The sequence below is a fragment of the Natator depressus genome, chromosome 8, assembly GCF_965152275.1.
Source record: "Natator depressus isolate rNatDep1 chromosome 8, rNatDep2.hap1, whole genome shotgun sequence".
Taxonomy (NCBI): Eukaryota; Metazoa; Chordata; order Testudines; family Cheloniidae; genus Natator; species Natator depressus.
The window spans coordinates 103,317,468-103,338,803 of NC_134241.1; the positions used below are offsets into that span (position 1 = coordinate 103,317,468).

At 57.3% G+C, this 21,336-nt stretch overlaps 2 protein-coding genes across 5 annotated transcripts; one reads left to right on the forward strand and one right to left on the reverse strand.

The window, feature by feature from the left end:
* Window positions 1-29: 29 nt before the first annotated feature.
* MUTYH (mutY DNA glycosylase) lies at window positions 30-14,915 on the forward strand. 4 transcript variants are annotated; one of them, XM_074961870.1, is made up of 17 exons: window positions 30-166; window positions 836-951; window positions 2,403-2,536; window positions 3,900-3,939; window positions 4,499-4,572; window positions 4,743-4,784; window positions 4,888-4,959; window positions 5,188-5,301; window positions 5,769-5,866; window positions 6,860-7,004; window positions 9,382-9,469; window positions 10,107-10,301; window positions 12,331-12,476; window positions 12,918-13,091; window positions 13,398-13,448; window positions 13,698-13,869; window positions 14,731-14,914. In XM_074961870.1, exons 2-16 carry the CDS (start codon window positions 843-845, stop codon window positions 13,821-13,823), a joined length of 1,608 nt encoding a protein of 535 aa, XP_074817971.1. In that variant the 5' UTR covers window positions 30-166; window positions 836-842; the 3' UTR covers window positions 13,824-13,869; window positions 14,731-14,914. The 4 variants fall into 4 exon arrangements, with proteins under 4 accessions (XP_074817971.1, XP_074817970.1, XP_074817973.1 ...); XM_074961869.1 differs by having other exon boundaries at window positions 100-249; XM_074961871.1 differs by lacking the exons at window positions 30-166; window positions 836-951; window positions 2,403-2,536 and adding an exon at window positions 2,579-2,736 and having other exon boundaries at window positions 14,731-14,915.
* On the reverse strand, window positions 14,747-19,789 carry HPDL (4-hydroxyphenylpyruvate dioxygenase like). Its single transcript, XM_074961873.1, has 2 exons — window positions 19,666-19,789; window positions 14,747-18,316 (listed from the first exon to the last, which is right to left on the reverse strand). The coding sequence occupies exon 2, from the start codon at window positions 18,286-18,288 to the stop codon at window positions 17,044-17,046; it is 1,245 nt and encodes a 414-aa protein (XP_074817974.1). The 5' UTR covers window positions 18,289-18,316; window positions 19,666-19,789; the 3' UTR covers window positions 14,747-17,043.
* Window positions 19,790-21,336: the final 1,547 nt, after the last annotated feature.

Consider the following 21,336-nt stretch of genomic DNA (forward strand, 5'->3'; position numbering starts at 1 on the left):
GCCAGACCTGTCGTGACCAGTCCACACGAGACGAGAGGTGCTGGGCGCGAGGCGGCTCCCGGGGCCGCGCTCTGATTGGCTCCTGCGCGCCCGGGAGCGGGCTCTGATTGGGCCGCGCGAGAGCGAAGCAGGTCCCCGGGGAGGCTGGGCGCGTGGCGTGAGTGCGGTAAGGGAAGGCTCCGCGCGCCGGCCCCTGCTGCAGCGCGCCCGGCCGGCGGCCGTGTCCGGAGGCTCCCGCCAGCGTGCGAGGTGCACGGGGTGTCCGGTTCAACCCCCCCCCCCGCCCCACGGGGTGTCCGGTTCAACCCCCACACACACAGACAACCGCGGTGTCCACCGCTCCTCCCGCACGGGGTGCCCTGTTCTCCCCCCCCCCCCCGCCATGATATGGTTGCCAACCTTCCAGGATTGGCCTGGAGTCTCCAAGAATTAAAGAATAATATTTAATTAAAGAGCATACCATGTGATTCAATCTCCAGGAGTATGTCTAACCAAAATTGGCAACTCCCCCCCATGAGGTGCACGGGGTGCCCGGTTCTCGCCCCTCCCCCCCGTGAGGTGCACGGGGTGTCCGGCTCACACACACACGCACCACGAGGTTCATGGGGTGTCCGGGTCCCACCACCCTCCCACGAGGTGCGCATGGTGCCCGGGTGTCCAGTCCTCCTCCTCCCCCCCCAGCATGCAGGGTGGCAGTGGGAGGGCGTGTGGTGTCCGTGGTCCTGTGGGGGGGTTGGAGTTCTGGGAGTGGAGAGTTATTGCAGCAGATGCTCAGGATGTGAGGGCCCTTGAGGGGGTCACCATAACAGTACCCCATTCGCTCTTTTTTCCTCAGCCTGGCGATGAGTAAACTCCGGGCAGCAGCTCGCAGCGGGCGGGGACTCCAGCAGGGCGCAGGGGATGTGAGGAAATCCCCAAGGAGGTGCAGGGAAAATGTATCATCCCATAAAGGTGAAACGCTTCAGCTACAAGGATCTTATTGGGACACTGCAGTAAGGGTGACACCATGACGATAGGCACAGTGTGAACAGCTAGACGCGTACCAAACAAGATCAGGAATGAGCCTGGGTGCAAAGGGACTCAGACAAATAAACCCATATTTTATAAATAAAACCTTTTCCGTCATTGGGGTTGCACGTTATTTAGTCTGACCATTGAATATATTAATTCACTGCTGATCCTAATATCCTGCACTTGTACAGCACCTTCCATTGCCATCCTCAATGGAGTCCAACTCTCTGGACTCAAACCTGCACCTTTCAGTGCTAAAATGGCATTGTGAAGCTCCTTGTTTCTTGTCTCTCAGTAACTGCAGCTCAGCTGTGCTCAGTTTACAAGTACATATACATTTCCTCTAACTGCCAGGCCTGCAAAATCACCTTTGGGAAGTGAGAATCAATCTGAGCTTTTTCTTCCTCATGCGTTAGCAATGACCAAGATTTCACAAGGTGAGCTTGGTTAACTACTCTGCTGATGTTGTGTGAGAAGGCTAGATTGCAGCTTCCTCATACAGAGGTGGGTGAGTTCCGCAGGGCTAAGAGCAGTAACAGGTAATTGAAAGCTTACTTTAGTCACTGAAATCAGACGACTTGGCCCTGATACACGCAGGGAGTTGACAGTCACGTTTTCAGAGACATACAACATTTTAACCATAAGTTTGTGCTACTTCTTTTTTCAACACTGTTTGTTGTTGCACTTCCAAAAATAGACTGGCTGGTTTCTGGTCAGTTTCTCTGCCTCCTTCTCTGCTGGCCCCATGTTGTTTGTGTGGGCTTCCTCACCCCTGACGTAAACTCTACACTCTGTAGTAGGCATGATAGTTGAAATCTCTTCGCCAGAAGCTTATTTTGGTTAATGCATTCAGTGGAGGACAGAGAACACAGGCATCGAAGTGTGTACTAGTTAAGTGTTGGCCTGCTCCAAGTTGTATGAGACATATGGAAAAACAGTTCCTGCCCTGATGAACATACAGTCTATGAGACGACAAGATGCAATGGGAGACTCAGCTAAGGGTGGTAAATTAGAGGAACTTTTTTTTTTCTAATCTGATACATCTCTCCACTTCCGTAATGTTTAGGAGGGGAAAGCATTTGGTGAGGGCCAGTATTTGTGAAGTAGGCTGGTAGAAGTGAGGCTTTAGGGGCGAATTTGAGATTGTAGAGGTCTGGCGCACTGGGACCGGGTGAATCTTAGAAACAGCTGGTGAAATCCTTTTGGGGCCACACACCCTTCAGGGTCTAGTGCAGGCTTCTCCAGGCTATTTTCCTTGTTTCTAGTGGTTTGTGTAGTCTGATGGAAAGACCTCCTTTGCCTCAGTAATGAAAGGGCAGCCAAGCCCTCCCCCACCAGCTCCTTTAACCACTGGTCCTGTCTTCTGACTGGCATTTAATGTCTCCTTGCAGACGTGCTACCTCCAGTGTCTGCCCAACAATCTGCGTACCATCTCTTCAGCCACCCGGCAGAAATCAAGGCCTTTCGGAAGAATTTGCTTGCCTGGTACGACAAATGCAAGCGTGACCTTCCCTGGAGGAAATTGGTACGGCAGGAGTGGGTCACCACAATACGTGGTTGGGTTCCCCCAGTTTAAAAGATGCTGCCCTGATGACCAAAGCACTGTCTTCCCCTATGAACCTGTCAGATTGCATTGAAACTGAAGGGGCATCTAAAATCGGATTGTATCTTCCTCCACTAATGTGGTTTGTTTCCTTCAACTTGGTCCTACCTGAAACTAGGCAGGTCAGTTTCACTGTGTGTTTCTAGTCAGTGTCAGTTTTTCATCCTTGGTCTCATCTGTTGGGTTTGAACTTCTAGTGCTGCAGGAAGGTTTTTATTTATCCTTAGCCACTGACTGTTTGCTTGCCTGTTAGTTTGTATTCCCTTGTTGCTGCAGAATATTCTGTTGTTCCCACTCTGTGCCAGCCCCAGCTCTCACCTCTGTCCTTGCTAAGCCCACAGCGGTGAATGGTGACAGTGGATTTGTCTGTTCCATGGTGGAATGGCTGGTGTGGTCAGAGGTGAACTTTAGCTGCTATGCTGAGAATTGTATGGGGCCACCATTGTCCCATTTAAAAATCTCCGGTGCTGGTACCTGTGTGCAGGGTGGGGTGGGGGTGTCCTTAGGGAAGGTTTCTCTGTTGGGATTCTAAACTTTCAGGATAAACTTTAGCTGGAGAAGCGTTGAAGAAAATGTATGAAATCCCTCATGCCAAGATCAAGAGAGATTGCAGCCAATTTTGTGTTGGCTTTCAATTAGTCAGACCAAATTCAGCATTAACGGAAACTTTTGGGGGCCAATCTTTTCTTTAATTAGTATCTAAACAGCGTATAGAAGACAGGTAGTTGCTCACCTTTTCTTATTTGCATATGCAAATATGTGTTTTTCGTGTGTTTATGCAAATATTTCCTGTGCATCTTAGGCCCCATTGGATGAAAAAATAACCCTAGTCCTGACTCTCTAACATGGTTGGGCATCTGACCTTCCTAAGAAACTCTGCAAGAACAAAGTGCTTTCCAAGGGAGGTTTTGGTTAGAGCTGTTTTCAGGTGGCCAGTAGCAGCTTGAAGCTGCAGATCCCAGGTCTCATATAACTCCTCCCATCTAAGGAGCTTTTATATCTAAATTGAGTTACACTTACAAATTTTGTCCTCTGCCAGTATTTGAACCAGGGCTCAGATATCAAACACTGCCCAAGAGGAGCTGCTCTCTGCAAGCTAACTGGTGTCATTCCAAATGCTGGTGGCATCTCACCAGTGCTAAATTTGACTCTCTCTCTTGAGTGCAAATGACCCTATCCGAACAAGGTGTGCATCTCCTTTCCTTTTCCCCATTGCTCCCTGAGCAGGGTCCAGAGCTGAGAGCTCTGTCCTCTCCCCTGAAATTCTCTCTGCCGTCTCTTTCAGGCTGCAAGCGAATCAGATACTAACAGAAGAGCATATGCAGGTGAGACAGAGAGAACACAGGCTGGCTGCTTGGGCTTCTTTTCTCAGACAGAAGGTTTGTCACGGCGTGTCATCTGTGTCTAGCACTGCAGAGTTAGCAGGGTGCATTGTGGGGGATTGCAGCTTCTCTGTGGAGAAAAATACTCGGAACAAATCACGCTGCTCTCCCAAAACCAGACGCACCTCAAAACTCCTCTAGACTCTTTCTGAAAGAGGCCAGCAGCGTGGCACTTGCAAGGACCTAGCATCACAGGGATGAAGCTGGACAATGATGGTGCTCTCTCCTTAGGCTCAAACGGCCTGGTCTGAGAGATGCATGGGAGCAGCATGATACAAATGGGGAGAAAACTGGTGGCCGTTGGATCTTCTGGGCAGTAACTTTGGATACGTCAGTGGCCCCAATTCTAAGCCTGCTTCAGGTATAAGGGACTAGTGCAAGCCATGGGAGGCTCCGCCTTCCCCCCAGAGAGACCTTGTGCAAAGGGACAGGGCAAGGTGTTGAATTGGGAGGGGGCCTTCCAGTCCACCATGATGCTCTTGCTTTTCCTTTGTGCCTGCAGTGTGGGTGTCGGAGATCATGCTCCAGCAGACGCAGGTGGCTACGGTGATTGACTTTTACAACAGGTGGATGCAGGTGATTGTCCTTTGTCTCCTCCCAAGCCCAGAGCCCTGAATTTCTGAGGGTGTCTGAATCCTCGGCCATTGCATGTTTTGTCCCCAGCCTGCGGGTCAGCCATGCGTTCGTCGCATTCTGCAGACCCGTCCTGTGCCAGCGAACAAACCTCTGTTTCCTTTGCAATGTAGAAATGGCCGACGCTGCAGGCACTCGCCAAAGCTTCCCTGGAGGTGAGAATCCCCCATGGCAGGGGCCTGAAAACACCCCCATTGATCTTTAATCCCGGGCCCTTTGCGACTAGTCGTAACCCCTGGCTGTGTGTCTTGGGAACAGGATGTGAATGAGCTGTGGGCAGGACTTGGCTACTACTCGCGAGGGAAGCGGCTGCAGGAAGCAGCACAGAAGGTATCCTGGTAGGGGGTAGTTGTGGAGGGATTGGGTATTTCCTACGTTCCCTCCTCTCCATGCTAGTGCCTGCTGGCTGGTGTGCGGGAAAGCCCAGTGCCACGGCTCCGTCCCCAGGTGTTAGCCAAAAGCTCCAGAGTGGAGCGTGGCTGATTTGCCCCACTCACGTTGGGAGACACCAGGTCCCTGCTGTTTCATGTGGATTCCCGTTTATCCCTCTCCCCTCAGGTGGTTTCCGAGCGGGCAGGTCAGATGCCCGGGACGGCCGAGGAGCTGCAGAAGCTTCTGCCGGGAGTGGGGAGATACACAGCAGGAGCCATTGCCTCCATCTCCTACGGGCAGGTGAGGAGAGACCCAGCGCTGTCTGTGTGCCCGCATTGCCGCAGGTGTGTCAGGCTGTGCTGCCCTTGGGGTCTGTCGGGTTTCACGGGCGCCTCAGCCGACGGGAGGTTTGGGGAACGTGCCTCTCCCTGTGGCTGCTGTTAGCCGCCCATGGCCCCTCTTGCCCCAGGGCAGTTCTAGTGCTACTTGCAAAGTTCTTCCTGTCTCGCTGAAAGCTGGGATCTCCCGGGGGGATCTGGGCACTGAGAGGAGCCTCGTGCTGCTGCTTGGGCACTGGGAGGCCAGACCAGCTCCAGCCATCCGTGGTGCACCCTTGGCCTGGGGATTGCTGGTCCTCCATGGGGGAGGCAGGTCCCTCCAGTTACCCCTCCCTGGGACCGGCCTGGCCGACTGCCCTCCCTTCCTAGGGGCACGAGCACGCACGTTTCCTGAGATGGTGACCGCGGCTCTTCCGTCTCATGGGCCAGGTGACGGGAGTGGTGGATGGGAACGTGATTCGAGTCCTGTGCCGGGTCCGATGCATCGGCGCCGACTCCAGCAGCCCGGCTGTCGCCAACAGACTCTGGTAGGGGATTTTTCTTGTCCCAGGAGGTGAGGGCGGGTTGTAATACAAACAGGAGTAAAGTACACCAGGGTGGCCTGGGGGGATCGGTCATGGGAGACAGCTTTTCACCTCTGCTTACCAGGTCGTTGGGACAGTCAGTTGCCTTGCAGCCCAGACAAGCACTAGCCCAGTGAGCAGGAAGTCGCTCCCTTGCAGGTCCATACAGGGCATAGGCAGGGATTGGATCAGCCCTGGAGATGAAATCCCCACCTCCCCCCGGCTGCAGTACAGGATCGTGCCAATGGGTGTGTGCAGCAGCCTAGTCCCCTAGGCAACACAGGAGACCAGAGCTTACCGAGTACTGTCCAGGCGCCAGCGAGAACTGTCACAGGAGCGGCTGCGTCGCTAAGCAGGGGCTGGGATTCTCGGCCAGTCTAAGCGGAGGAAGAGCCTGCGTGGGGTGGCTGCACCTGGCTTTCGGGGGTCACTGACCAGTCGCATGCTCTCAGGCGCTCGGTGCGGTGAGAGGCGCCTTGGAGAGTGTGGGCTTGCGGCCGTGTCTGCTCGTTGCCGCAGGGGTTCCCTGGCTCTACAAGCCAATGCCAGCTGCCTCTAACTGCCATGAAGGGACTTGGGGTGCGGAGCCCCCGATCTCCATTGTTGGAGAGAGCCATCACTGGGATGAGGCTGCGGGGAGGTCCTGGCCCTGTGACTCCAAGTGGCTCTAGTAAGATAGGAAGAGGGATCCTGAGCACTAGTCACACTAGCCCAACGTACTGGAACAGGAGCAAGCCCCAGTGGCCGAGAATGGCCCGAGCCCCCTCCGCCCTGGGTCTAGCTGGTATCAAGGTTCTGAGCCTCTCCCCAGCTGCGGGGAGGGCGAGTGAGTGCCTGTTTGGGGAGGGCTGTTCCTCTTCCCAGCTGATGGGACCTGCCCCCCGTGTGTTGTAAGGAACGCTCCTCTGGCTAACCATGCCTGCCCAGCCTGCCACTTCTCGCTGCTCTTCGTCATAGGGATTTGGCCAATGCTCTGGTCGATCCAGCCCGGCCAGGGGATTTTAACCAAGCCATGATGGAGCTGGGAGCTACTGTGTGCACCCCCAGGGCCCCGCTGTGCATGGAGTGTCCTGTGAAGCACCACTGCAGGGCGAGTTGCCGGGTAAGTATTGCGCTTTCCTGCATTCAGCTCAATCCCAGTAGGTCGGTGGTCTGTATGTAAACCCCACACTCTTCATAAAAATGTGTGCTGTTAGGAAGGGTAGGGACCCACCACCTCCCTCTGGACCCCGAGCAAGTCACTTCCCTGCTTTGGGATTCCTCCGAGACGGCTTTCCCCTCAGCTTCCCAAGAGCTCACTTCGACTCCAGATTCTATCACTCGGGGATTTTTATTGGGCGCACAGCAATGTTACACTGAGCTGAGCGGACTCAAACACGGGGGGGGGTGGATGAAGGATACATCCCAGATCCAAAATTACACAGAAACCCTCTTCCTTTGTATGCATTTACATATCACGTTGCATTTACCCTACATTGCATCACACATTCTGGGCCTGGCTTGGTTACATGGTAGGAACGAAGGCCTGTACAGCACGCTCTGTACATCCACGACGTACTCTTTACTTCCAGGGTGATCCTGTACATTGTTGTTTTTCCCATTGTCAGTGGTTCCCTGCGGGTTCTTCCTTATCTCAGCTAGCACAGACATTCTGTCCCCAGCCTGCTGATCCATTTACCTCCCTAATCCTGTCTCCCAAGAATTGAGGCCTCATGCATGTCTAATTATGCCAAGCCGGCCTACGCGCTGTAAACTGAAGGTGGGGATCCAGAGAGAGAGAGAGAGACGCCCACACACACCCGGAGATCCCTATATGACAAGCTGCTGCTCTTTGGGCTTTTGGTTTTGGAGCTTGGGAACTTGAGATGGAAGAGCCTGGTGGCATCATTCAGCTGCACCCCTGGGGCTGGCCCAGAATCCCGCCCTGTGATATAATCAGCAGTGCTGGGTCCAGTCCAGGTTAAACGACCCAGACAATTCCTGCCCTTCCTCTGGGCAGGCCGGTTCCACAGTCTGATCAGTCCCAGTGGTGGGAAACCATCCCTGATAGTGATCATTGTTTCCAGTGAAATGCTACCTATAAACCATGGCCATTAATGGTAGAGATTCATGGGGCCAGAAGGACTATTCCGTTGGATCATCTAGTCTGAGCTCCTGTCTAGCACGAGCCAGTGAATCTCACCCGGTCACCTCTGCTCGAGCCCAGCCAGTTGCGTTTGACTAAAGCGCACTTTGGTCTGAGTGTAGCCAGCTGTTCTGACTGCACTCGCGGTGTTCAGACAATACGTTTGCCTACCTTTAGTCTCTTGAGGACAAAACGGTGCAGTATGGAAAGGAGACATACGCAGCCTCTTTCCAGGGAGCGGTTTGTATCTGGCAGCATGCTCACTTTACGCAGAAGTGTGCTTCGGAAATGTGCATTTAAACGAGCTCTCATTACAGTATGGCTTGACAAGTTACAAAACTCGACAGCACTAAAATCCAGCACACCTTGGTTTGTTCTGTCCTTTCCCTGTCTCTCTTTTGGATGCTACGCTCTGAACCAGCTGTCTTCAAAGCTGCCTGTACTAGGATATAGAACAAACATTTCTTGTCTTTGGCAAGTTCTCTATTAGCTAATGCCAAAGCTGACTTCGGCTTTGCAAAGGGTCATGAGATACTCAGCGTGAGTGAACAGAATTGTAGTAAGACCATAATACATTCAGTTAACATAACTTCCCAACACACATATAAAATGTGTATTATATTAATACTGTGTACATAATACCGAGACTATGCCTAACTATATGTATTGGCCAATAGCATCTTCTGGAAAGGCATCCAATCTTGATTTAGAGACATCGAGAGATAGAGACCCCACCGCTTCCCTTGGTAGTTTGCTCCAGTGGTAAATCACCCTCACTGTTAAAAACTTGTGCCCTGTTTCTCATTTGAAACTTCTCGCTCCCTTTTACCTGGCCTTCCCCAGTTCCCCTCTCCCCGTGGGGTTTACCCCCCTTGGATGTATTGTGTACAAATTCCCAGACCTGTTCACACGTGGGCTAAGCTCTCTTCTGACTCGTGGCCGCAGTGTCTTCGGGTATCCACGTCTTGTAACATCTCATCAGGGGACAGTTTGTGGCTGGTGCCAAATGCAATATGTGCTGCCAGGTTTGAAATGGCATAAGAATGGCCATAGTGGGTCAGACTAACGGTCCATCTAGCCCCATATCCTGTCTGCCAGCAGTGGCTGGGGCCTGATGCTTCCGAGGGAATGAACAGAACAGGGAGATTTCGAGTGATCCATCCCCTGTCATCCAGTCCCAGCCTCTGGCAGTCAGAGGTTTAGGGACACCCAGAGTGTGGGGCTGCATCGCTGGCCCTCTTGGCTAATAGCCATTGCTGGACCTGTCCTCCATGAACTCGTTATCTAATGGTGATAGGGTTCTGGGGGGGGAGTTCCAGCTGAGACCTGTAGCTGACCCTGTCCTCCTTTGCAGGTGGAGAAGGAGCTGGAATTCGCCTCCAGGAGGCTGCTGGGACAAGCTGCCTCCAGTTTCCCCCAGGCGCCTGACCTAGAGGAGTGTGGTAGGTGCTGGCCGGGGATCCTCACCTCTCACTGTGCTCTCGAGGCTCAGCCCCATATGGAGAGCACCTCTTGACCCCTTAGCCCCGGGTGAGCTCTGAGCCGGCGGGGAAGCCTCGCCCTGAGGCACAGAGCTCTGGGGGCAGCGCGGCGATAGGCTGTTAGAGCGGCAGGGGTCAGGCGGTGCTGCCGTGAACAGTAGGACTCCTGATGGACTCCCCTGCTGGCCTGTGCAGCTGGGGAGCCCCAGCTCTGCTGGGTTACGCTATGGGGATTAGTGTCGCATGGAGGCTGGTTTGGGATGTGGGGGTGGGAACGTGCAGTGACTTACACGCAAGAAGGAGACGTGAAGGGAGAGCTTCTGTTGCCCAACTTCTAGGGGGTCCCCCCCAACACCTCCTTGGGACACCTCATCTGGCTGATCCTGGGCTGAGATGGTGCCTTCTCCTTGGGAGCCCCATGGCCAGCTGCTGGAGGAGCTGCTCTTGGGGCTGGGGTAAATGCATCAGCAGCGGGTGATGGGGACCCCCGGCCTCCTCTCATGCCGTGAGCAGGGCAGGGGTGCAGCCCTTGAGCGCCAGGTCTGATGGGGGCCGGTGCAGTGACAGGGACTGACCCGCTGCCGTGTCTGATTCACAGCCGCTGCCACCACAGGCATCTGTTCCTTGTGCCCCCCTGCCACGGAGCCCTGGGACAGCAGCCTCGGCGTGGCCAACTTCCCCAGGAGAGCCGCCAAGAAGCAGCCCCGGGCGGAGCGGACGGCCACGTGTGTGCTGGAGAGGAGAGGCCACCGCGGGGAGCCGGAGTACCTGATCGTGCAGAGACCCAGCTCCGGTAACTTGGGTGTGCACCAGGGTGGGGATGGGGTGGGGGAGTTGGTGTCTGTGGGAACGGAAGGCTCGCTGCCCCGTGGGACTGGGAATGCTGGGGGGCGGAGCTTACTCATCCCAGGGGGCCAGTGCGAGAAAAAGCCCCTCACTGCTGACTGACCTCGACAGGCATCAAACGCCCACAGCCAGCCCTCCTTGGCTAGGGGGAGGCGGGAGGGAGCGTGGGAAGGATCCCTGTGGGGGGACCCCTGCTTGGAGCTCTGGCCGGATTAGAGAGGTGAGCATCTGAAAAAAACAACCCAGAAACGTCCAGGAAAAAAATGGTTCTTTCCTAAGGCCCGATACGGGAAAATTGGAAAGAAACTGGTGAGATGAAGTGTGTGCTCTGAGTCAACAGGGACAGGATTAGGAGGGGGATGCTGTTACTGACGTGATCAGGACAGATCTATTTCCATACTTCTGCGCCCAGAAGACAGAACCTTCCTTTCGGTTTACAACAAGACTGGCGCGTTCTGTGCTTTGTATTTTATACAGTAAAAGCTGTTTTATCCGGCACTTCATCAGCCGGAAAGCTCTATAAACCATCAAAAAGAAAAGGAGTACTAACACGGCTGTTACTCTGAAACCTATAAACCAGCATTTCTGATCTTCATTAAAATCCTGGTTTTTAGTCCAGTTGGTGCAGGGCCAGCAGGGGGCTGGAGCACAGGCTCTGGGAGGGAGTTTGGGTGCGGGGCGGGAGGTTCAGGGTGCTGGATCCAGGGGCTGCTCACCTTGGGTGGCTCTCCGCAAGTGGTGACCTGTCCAGCTGCTCCTACGCGGAGGCACAGCAGGTGGCTCTGCACGTTACCACTGCCCCTGCCCCGAGCGCTAGCACTGCAGCTCCCATTGGCTGGGAACCGTGGCCAATGGGAGCTGCGGGGGTGGAGGCAGCGCGCGGAGCCGCCCGAGGTGAGCAGCCCCTTGATCCGGCCCCACCTACCCCCTCCCGCTGCCCCACGTCCCTGCCCGCGCCCCAACCCCCTCCCTCTTAGTTAACCCGCATTTTCACTTATCGGCACCCCCCCTTCCCCCAACATGCTGGATAAAACCGCTTTTACTGTATATTTTTTTCCTATTTGGCAACAGGCGAAAAACAATACCTGTAAGTACCTTCGTGTGCAGCTACAGTCCCTCCCCCATGCTAAGTATATTTGTCATTGTTATTTGAATCAAAGCTAAAGAATTCATACTTTTTTATTTCATAAACATACCAAACAGGACTTTCTCATGTGCTAACTAAATTGTACGTAATACATTTTGCGTTCTTAAAAAAGTAAATAAAGTTTAGTTTTGATTAACAAATAACTACTTCAGATCTTTTTCCCCTCAAAGTTCCACTTTTTTCCACCCCTCTCCCCAATGGGTTTTTTCCCCATGGCTTCAAAATTTCCATAAATTGTCCATCCCCAGTCTGGATACAGCAGCGTAGGCGAAGGAGCTGTGCCGTGCCTGACGGTGCAGCCGTTATGTCAGTAACGATCCTGGCTGCTGAGCAGGAGGGGTGATCAGTGGTCACGGTGCCCCAGATCCAGCCACTGGCAGCACGACAGCTCCCCAGTGCCTTGGGCTATCTTTGGGGGCTCCTTGCACCCAGCTTCCTGGGCCTGAACCTGCTGCCTCTTCCCCTCTCGCTTCTTGCCTGTTTGGCAGAGACTTTACAACAGCAGTTTAGCCCCCAGGATCGATCGCTTGAGCCCTGTGCCTGGTCTGAGCAATACCCTCAGGCATCTCATGTTGCAATTGGCGGGGGGGAGGTAATCAGAGGGACGTGATCTTGAAGGGACAATATCCCGCAGCCAGCCAGGGCAGGAAACGCTTGGACGGGCCAGTCGAGACGCACTCTGCCCCAGGAGGCTTTTCCAAGTCCTGACCCCGGCCTGTGAGCAGAGGAACGTCGGGCCCTGGGTGTGGTGGGAACACAGCGCCCTTTGGAAATGGAAATCTGGCTGTGCCGAATGTGGCCTGGCTGCCCATTCCTTGCTCTCTCCAAGGCTTGCTGGCGGGGCTGTGGGAGTTTCCCAGCCTGCCCTGGGGGCCGGAGCTGAAGGAGAAGCAGCAGACGGAGGCACTGTTGGGTCACGTTCAGGCCTGGGCCGGAGAAGCCGTGGCCAGAGGATGCCTGCGGCATGTTGGAGAGGTAAACAGGGCCACGCGTCCGTCCTGGGGTGGGTAAAGGGTTCGTGGCGAGTGGGGCAGCTGACAGGAGCGCAGACGGGGCCTGCCGTAGGTCCAGGGCATCGGGGGACAGATGGGGAGGAGCTGCGGTGCTGGGCTCTGAAGCAAGTCCTCCGTCTGCAGCCAGGAAGATGATGCCCAAGATGCGTCGGCTGAGGGCCAGGAGGCCAGGGAGCGGTGCTAGGGAGTGGCAGAGCAGAGGGTCCCTGGTGCCCTCGCCTGGTTGGTTGTTCTGCTCTGCTCCCCCATTATAACCCCCTTACAGTCCCTCCCCAGCCACTGTCACCCTGTTGCTGAGCATGGACGGCGCTCGGCTTGCTTGCGGTGCAGCCAGAGGGGGGCGCCATCGAGCAGCGAGTGTTTCCCCCACCTGGGACTGCAGATCTTTTCCTTTGCATTCCAGGTCGGCCACGTCTTCTCCCACATTCACCAGACATACGTGGTCTATTCGCTGCTCCTGGGCGGGGACCCCGAGATGGCCTCAGGCGGGCGGGACGAGGAGCTGGAGCGGCCAGCGTTCCGGTGGGTGACGCAGGCCGAGTTCCAGAAATCGGCCGTTTCCACTGCTATGAAGAAGGTACTCGACCCCACCCCCGGGATCCCTGGGAGTGCGGGGAGGGGCTGAGCGCTGTGCATCCCCCACAGGACTCCTGGGAGTAGCGGGGAGAGAGCTAAGCTTTTGCATCCCCGCCCTTGGGATTGCTGGGAGGGAGAGGGGCTCAGCCCTGCACATGCCCTGCCCCCACTAGGGTCACATGGAAAGGGGCCGGGGGCCAGCCTGTCATGTCCCCCTCGAGCTGTGGGAAGGGGCTTGCGGCACGTCTCCACCCTCCAGTGCTGTCTCTCCAGGGGTTAGCCCAGCTCTGTCTTGTGCTTCCCGTAGGTCTGGAAGGTGTTTGAGCAGCAGAGCTGTGAGGGGAGGGGACCCGGCAAGGTGAGTGCGTCCGCGTCTGCGAGGAGGCAGCTGAAGCCGCCCGGGCCGGCCCTGGAGCCCGCAGCCCCCCCCATCGTGCAGGGCAGGCTTCCCCATGATGCTGTGCTTCCCCATGATGTCAGTCTCCAGCCCCCCCCCCCCCCCCTCGGGCATTGTCCTCCTCTGGGGCTGTCAGCTGGGGGGCCCCCTCCATCCTTACCAGGCTCCCCGGGCCAACGGCAGTAACCCTACCTGTGTCTGTCCCCGTAGGGCTGCAAGCGGAAACGGGGCGCCGATCCCTTGCATGCTGGCCAGCTGAAGGTGGAAGCAGACTGCAGCCGCCCCCTAAGGCAGCTCTCCCTCAAGGCCTTTCTCAAGGCCCCCGCTGGGGAATGACTGCAGCCTCCTGCTCCGGCCGGACCCGTTCGGACTGCACCCAATGGTGAGGCCCGTCTGGAGGGGAGGGAGGCTCCATACTCTGCATTGCTTGGGCTGTTCTGTCCCCCCCAACCAGCTGGCAGCTCCACCAGGCCTGCAGTGACTGGCACCCGGCTGTCGGGGGTAACACCGAGTCACGTAGACTCAGCCCACGTAGGAGGCCCCCCCACAGTCCGTTGTTCCCTGCACGTCTTTCATGCAGCCAGCCCCCTGCAGAGGGACCCCCCTCTAGTGCAGGCTCACTTGTGTTACCACCATCCCCACAGACCACTTCCCTTCCCCGGGAGGCTCCCGCCCTGCAGAGCCCTTAGCAGCGAGAGTGGGATGCCACACAACAGTGGGGACGTGGGGTGGAGTGAGGAACCTGCGCCTGCCTGGAGCGGTCTTGCTGCATTACTCGGGGAGTTACAGGGGACGTCCTGCCGGTGTGACAGCCTGGGGCCTGGACTTCTCTGCTCATCCCCAGGGCGGATACAGCATGGGGGTCTGACTGTGTCTGAACCCTGCAGATGCATGTCCACTGAGAACTGGCCCGGGCTCCTGGCTCGCTTCCAGGGCCACCGAGCGGCTGTCAGGTGGGGCTGGTCTGGCTCAAGCCAGCATCAGGTGAATGTCTCTCCGCCCGAAGGCGCGATACGTTATTCCCTGTGGGAACGAGATCTGGGGCCCCCGCTGCAGCCAGGGACAGTTCTGTCCAGTCAGGGCGTCCCAGCATTCCGGCAGGTGCAGTTCGTGGCTGGGGTTGCCCCTTCACGGGTGAGGGAAGCCGACACTCCCACCGTCTCCTGAGTAATGGGGGAATCCAGGGCTCTAGATGCAGGACAAAGTGGAACTGAACAAAGTGGAACTACTGTATTTCCAACAGCTGCCCGTCTCCTCCCACCAGCCCCGTCCCGCTGCTCCTGGGACATGGGACGGTCATGAGATCCAGCAGAGCCAGAGGGCGACGTCGGATGCCGTGGGGCAGTTTGCTGCTGGCCCTGCCTCGTACGTTGGCTCCTTTTCCGACCGCTTTTACTCACTCTCACAGCTGAGGTTTTAATAAATCTGAACTTTTTCTACAAGCTTTTAAAAGCAGATTTTGGCTCCATTTCTTTGTAGCCACCTCCGGAAACACACTCCGGCAGCGCCGCAAAAGGGGATGCGAAGGGCCTGGCGCCAGCTGCCAGGCAGAGTTTTCTGGGTGACCACTGGAGCCATGGTGATGGACAGGAGGGGGTGGGAGATAAGTGCAGGAAACAGGGCAGCGGTGGTATGAGCAGCAGGGAAGGAGCTTCGTGTGCCCTGAGTGCCACCTTTTTTTATAGAGCACGATCACCCAGTGGCTCCATCCCACCTGTGGGCAGCCTGGCAGTGCCCCTCGAGCAGCCTGCCTGGGGTAGCGCGGATCTGCAAAAACCGACCGGCGGTGGCACCCGCTGGCAAAGGGCAGGAATTTTCTGCTGAATGCATTTAGCTCAAACCGGGCAACATTTTGGGGCCAAATCGTTTCCTCGCCAAAAAATGCCATGTGGGTTGACCTGATCTGCTTTGGAAGTGGGTCAAGCTGAATCAGAGTATCCAGACGGAGAGCTAGGCCAGAGTCCTTAGTCCAGTCAATTTCCCATCTAGACAAGCCCTTAGGGTCCCTCAGTGAAAAACCCCAGTCCCCATCCTTGGGGGCTGTTAACGTGAGCACCTCTGCTGGTCAGCTGTGGTGGTGTAGCAGAGGTGGACTGGGTGGGAGCTGGGCCTGATATCAAAGAGATCTGCATAGGGCCCCAGCAGCACCCCTCAGGACACCCAGAAGCGAACTTGGTGCTCAGATGCAGTGTGAACTCCATGGCAATCCCTGCTAAGCAGGCAGGCCGCCCTCTCCCGCGCTAGCCGGGGTGTCCTTCAGCCGCAGCCCCTCGGAGGCGCATTGCAGGGCTCTGCGCTGGGGTTGAGCTACTTGGTAGCACAGACCTGGCTCTGCAGCAGCGATCATGTGAGTAAATGACATGCCAGGGTGCGGCCCACCCCCTACCCCCAGCAACAGGACACGGAACCGGGAAAATCAGTTTTCAGTTTAATGACTAAATTCAAGTGAACAATAAGGCGCTCACCCGTAAGCGAGTATCCACTCGCAGCGAGAGCGGCAGGAGTGTGAGGGAAACCCTGGGGGAGAGTCTTGTAAATCAGACCGAAAACCATGAACTGAACAAGAACGAGGGAACAGCTCATTCACGAGGGGCGGGTGCCTGGCTGCAGGGAGAGCCAATGTACTGGCCGCGGTGGGGGCACCACACGCACGCTCCAGCCAGGGGATTGGCACGTGGCGTGTGGGGAAAGGGAGAGGATTCCCCGGCAGCTGCCTTCGGAGAGCTAAATCCCTGCAGAGCCACTTGGGAAGCCTCAGTGCAAAGTGAGTGAGCAGGGAGGGGGAACTGTCCTGCCCTGGAGGGGAAAGGGTGAGCAGACAGGACATGGGATCTCCAGTGGCCAGCTCCTCAGAGAGACGCCCCTCAGCCCCATGGCCCATCCAATAGTGAATAGTGCTGAGATTAATGCAGAGCCAGTTCTCAGGCCAGCTGGGATATCTGCTCCCAGGGATGTGCCCTCCCTGCCATTCACCCCGTCATTCCCATTTGACTCTGCCTGCCACCCACCCCAGCCCTGTTGCTGCCACCTTCCACCCCAGGGGTGGCGCAGCGGTTGCTGGGCTTACGGTCCCTAAATCCACCCATAAAGCTTGTGGGGTCCAAAGCTGCAGGATGAACGTTGGCAGTAAATCCAGCTGCTGGCCCAGGGAGCAGGAAATCAGAATAAGCCAATTTAGCCGTGCCGTGGGAGGGTTGGCAGAGTGGGGCTGAGGGGGGGGCCAGGGTTTGTCTCTGGGGTGGGAACAGTTGAACTGCCCCATGAATCCCACCCATCAAGGCACGCAGCGTGTCCCAGGGAGCTTTTAAGTAGCTTCCAACCTCCCGCTCTCTGACCGAACAGCTGGTCTGGGTCTGTCCCCTCCCTCCCTCCCACCAGGGCAGGGCCATCACCTGGGGATGGAGCACTGGGTCCACCACTAGCCTGTCAGTGCAACTCCCTAGGCAGCCAGCCCCCGTCACTCAGGGGAGCGTTGGCCTCCCGTCGTTCCCCAGCAGGAGAGGATGGCCCCGCTGTGAGACCCAGCCCACCAGGGGAGAAGGCGAGGGGGGGTTCTCTACTCCTTGTCCAGATAGGCCTGCACGGATTTCCACAGGGCCCGGATGTTGCCCTCCCCAAATCCTGCGGCTCCCCGACGCTCAATCAGCTCCAGGAAGAAGGTCTCCTCGGGGAAGATGGGCTTGGTGAAGATTTGCATCAGGTACCTCCTCTGGTGCGGGCTGGAGCCCCTGCCACCTCCCTCCCCGTCCCCAGCCAGCTCACCGTCCAGCAGGATGCCATGCTGGGACAGGAGCCGGGGGTCCTGCCCAGCCTCCCGGATCTCCTCTGCTTTGCCCGCCTCGCTGTAGTAGGCCCGGGGGGGCTCGACGAACTGCACACCGGCCTCCGCCAGGGCCTGGGCCGTGGAGACGATGTCCGCGGTGTAGAGCCCAACGTGCTGGATTCCAGCTCCCCCGTGCTGCTCCAGGAAGGTGTCCACCTGGTTCTTCCCTGGCTCCGGCAGGGACTCGGCCAGGACGAACTTGCAGTCGTCAGCCAGCCCGGGCTCGCTGTCCTTCCTGTACTGCATGGCGGTGAGCCGCAGCCCCACGCCGCGCCCGCGGATCCGGTAGCCCTCGGCCGCGTCCTCCTGCCTGTTGACGACGAAGCGCTGGAAGCCGAAGCAGTGCTGGTACCAGTCCAGCACGGCCCGGGTACTGCCCCGCGAGCAGGCGTAGGTGATGTGATCAAAGTGCGTGGCCTCGGCCGGGTCCCGCGGCCCCTTGGGGACGTCCCCAGCGGTGCGGAAGCCAGGCAGGAACGCCCCCCGGTAGCGGGAGCGATCCAGCAGGGTGTGGCTGACGTTCCCCACGACGGATCTCACCACGCAGTAGGTGACGGAGCCGTCGTCGTCCGTCACGTCGGTGGGCGGGATCGCCAGGGGGCAGCCCCGCTCCTGGAGGTGTCGGGAGACGCTGGGTACGTCCTGCACCTCGAAGCACACGTTGGAGACCGTGCTCACGGGGCGCGAGGGGCTGACGTCGTAGAGGAATTCCCCGTCGCCGTGGCCCAGCGGGGGCTGCTGAGCCGGAGCGGGCCGGGTGGGGTCGGACGGGAACGTGTGGGCCGGGGCGGCCTCCCCCAGCCTCTCATTGACGAGGAAGACAGCAGCTCCTTTGCGGAGAGCCAGCTGCCGGGCACACGCCGTCACCCGCGACGCGACCAGGTGAAAGCGGAACTTGTCCACCAGGTCGCTGACCAGGCCCGTCCCAGCGGGGGCGTGGAAGGCGATGTGGGACAGCCGGCTCAGAGGGGCAGCCATGGCGCAGTGGGGTCAGACCCGCTGAACTCTGCGAGAGAGAGAGAGAGAGAGAGAGAGACTAGAGCATATAGCCCAGCACCCAGGAGGGAGCGAATCAGTCCCCATTGTGCTGTATGGGCCTGGGGCTCTCTGCCGCCCCCTGCTGGGGACAGAATCAACCCCCACTGCACTGTATGGCCCAGTGCTCTCTGCTGCCCCTGCTGGGGACAGAATCAGCCCCCAGTGTTTTTCAGGCCCCCCACAATGCCAATTAATATGGGGGACACTGACGTCTTGCCTGGTGCACAGAAGCAGCCAGTGTTAATGTCAAAGGAAGGACCCCGCCCACGGCCCCACTTCAGCTGATGCAAGCACTCCTGATGAGGACGCACACCATCGGCAGGAGTGTCGTGTGGACATGGGGGACCCCGGGGCTGTCACCACTGCACTCCAGGACCGTGTCCAACTTCCCAGCAGCAGCTTGAAACCCACCAGCACAGCCGCTTTCAACCCTTTCCTTTGCGGACCCCGACAACATTTCGACTGGAGGTGCAGACCCTTTGGGAAATCTTGGACACCATCTGCGGACCCCCCTGCAGAACCACCGACAGAAACACACCGCACTAAATGTTACCAGTGCGGTTCTGATTCTGCCCAGCAGAGAGCAGCGCTATTCATACACATGGGACCGTAATCTGAAATTTAAAACTAATAATAAACAGCAGGGACTGTCTCTTACTCTGCATTCATTCTACGGCGTCCAGCCCAGTTATTACTTTGCATTATGGTAGGGCCTAGCAGCCTCAGCCACGGACCACAACGGGGCCCAGATTTCAGATGTAGCCTCTAGGAGCAACCACACTACAAATCATCATAAAATCCCAACTTTCCCCCCTCCACTTCCCTCCCAGGGCGTCTTGTCTTTCCAGAGCCTCCTGCTTGGACTGGAAGCTCTTTGGTGAGGGACTGTCTGTCTAGGGCAGCGGTTTTCAACCTTTTTTTCATGTGCGGGCCCCTAAAAATTTTCGACTGGAGGTGCAGCCCCCGTTGGACATCTTAGACACTGTCTGCGGACCCCCAGGGGTCCGTAGACCACAGGTTGAAAAGCACCGTCCTGGTGTGTCTCGCACAGCTCAAATGACAGTATCAATCCGTAACGGACACTGATTCATCCAGCTTCACCATGGCCTCCTGCTTCCTTGGGTCAATGAAATCAACGCTGATTCCCACCCCGCCCAAACCTGGGGTCTTTACATCACCAGTGCCTTTGATCAGACTGGCTCCGCCACCCCTCCTGACTTGCACAGGCTGGTCCTGCTGGGAGCTCATTCCCTGCAAAGCCAGGATCTGTGCATGTCTCCGCTCGCCTGACCCGCTCAGCATCCCTTACCACCTCACCTGTGATGAAGTACCAAAGCCCGGCAATGGCTGGTGTCATGCCCGGCTGCCTAGGCGAGGGCCAGCACCCACACGGCAGCCCCAGCCACGTGCTGCAGGCAGAGAGCAAAGAGGAAATGCCAGGGAAAGAGCCATTCTGCGGCACAGGGCAGGGGAGGACAGGCAGGAAATGGAGCAGGCTGAGTGTGCCCCCCCCCCAGCCTTGCAAGGAGATGGCTCAGGCCCCAGTTTAAAGGGCCCCAGGGTGAGGGCGCTGGCTGGCTTGGGCGGGGGAGAATTGAGAAAGAAACAACCCAGGTAGAAAATGGAGCTTGAAAAGAAATCTGTGCCCAGGATTATACGATGGGGCGGCCTGGGCTCGCAGGGGGCTGGACTCAGGGCCCAAGGATGATCCTTCCAGCTCGGATTGGTTGTTGTGCCCGATAAGCTGAGTTTCCTGGTTATAATACACCTGTTATGCTGGGAGGTACCAGTGAAATCCTGCCCGGCTGCCCCAGTATAAGAACAAGGTGCACATTCAGAGCGGCAGATTGGAAGAACAAGAGAACAGGTGTTAGCAGGGATGTGGACTCATAGCCCCAACAGGGGATCGGGTTTAAATGGAAATGTAGGAAAATGAGCTGGGGGGGGGTGTCGCTGCCCTCTTGTGGTTGGAATTGCGACTGCTCAACTGTGTGCTATAGACCCTGCACTGCTACCAGCTAGGGGAGATTCTCCTTTAGCCCACGTGGTGGGGGGCTTGGAGGGCCGATGCTTCCAGAGTAGGAGGCGCTGAGTCACAATGGAGGTCTGAGTGGCCCTGGAGCCCGGCAAAGGGGCTGGCAGGTCGGGGAAGCGATGGATTTATTGTCCCAGTGACTGTCAGACTCCCCCATGGCGTTGGTGCTGGGTGCTCTGGCTGCTCGGGGCGGATGGAGCTGGAAGGAGAAAGCCGAGGGGTTGCACCCGCCATTAGCAGGAGCTGCGAGGGCTTGTTCTTAAGGCAGCGGTAGAGGGTGTTACGGAGGAGTAAGCAGCTTTATTGAGAGGCTAAAGCCCTGTCTGGATCTGGCTAGTTACCCCTTCTGCGCTGCGGTGCTGGTGCTGGGGTGGAGCAGGGGTGGGGCAGGGGACCGCTGTGGTAGGGGGCCTGCTCCTATTAGTGGTGGGGCTCGCTCAGTGGATTGTATGGCGGGGTCAAGCCATTTGAATGCTCTGGTAGTCAGGGTGTCCCTGGCAGGAGGAGCTGGGCCTGTCCTGAGACAGACCTTTGACATTCCCCCCAGCTCTTGCTCCTGCTTTGAGATCTGGGGGGACTGGGGTTCATTGGAGATCCTGACCGCACTAGGACAAGCCAGAGTAGATACAGCTCACCTCAGTTCTGACCTGAAGCTCCCAAACCCTGCTCTGCAAGGCCAGTGCTGGGTTCCCCTCCCCCAGCTCTGAAAATACCCCTCCTGCGACCCATAGCCCCCCCCCTTCTGTTTGCACCCTGGCCTCCCCCACCCAGCTCGAGGCAGCTCCGGTTTGACCTACAGCCTCTGTGCTGCTTAGGCCAAGCAACGGGCACCAGCCATGCTGACCTGCGAGGTGGTTTCCACTTGGCCCTGGCTCTGCTGGGGCCGGGGCCCTGGGAGCACATGGCAGCACGTACTGGCCCGTGCTCAGTGATTAATCTGAGCCTGGATTGAG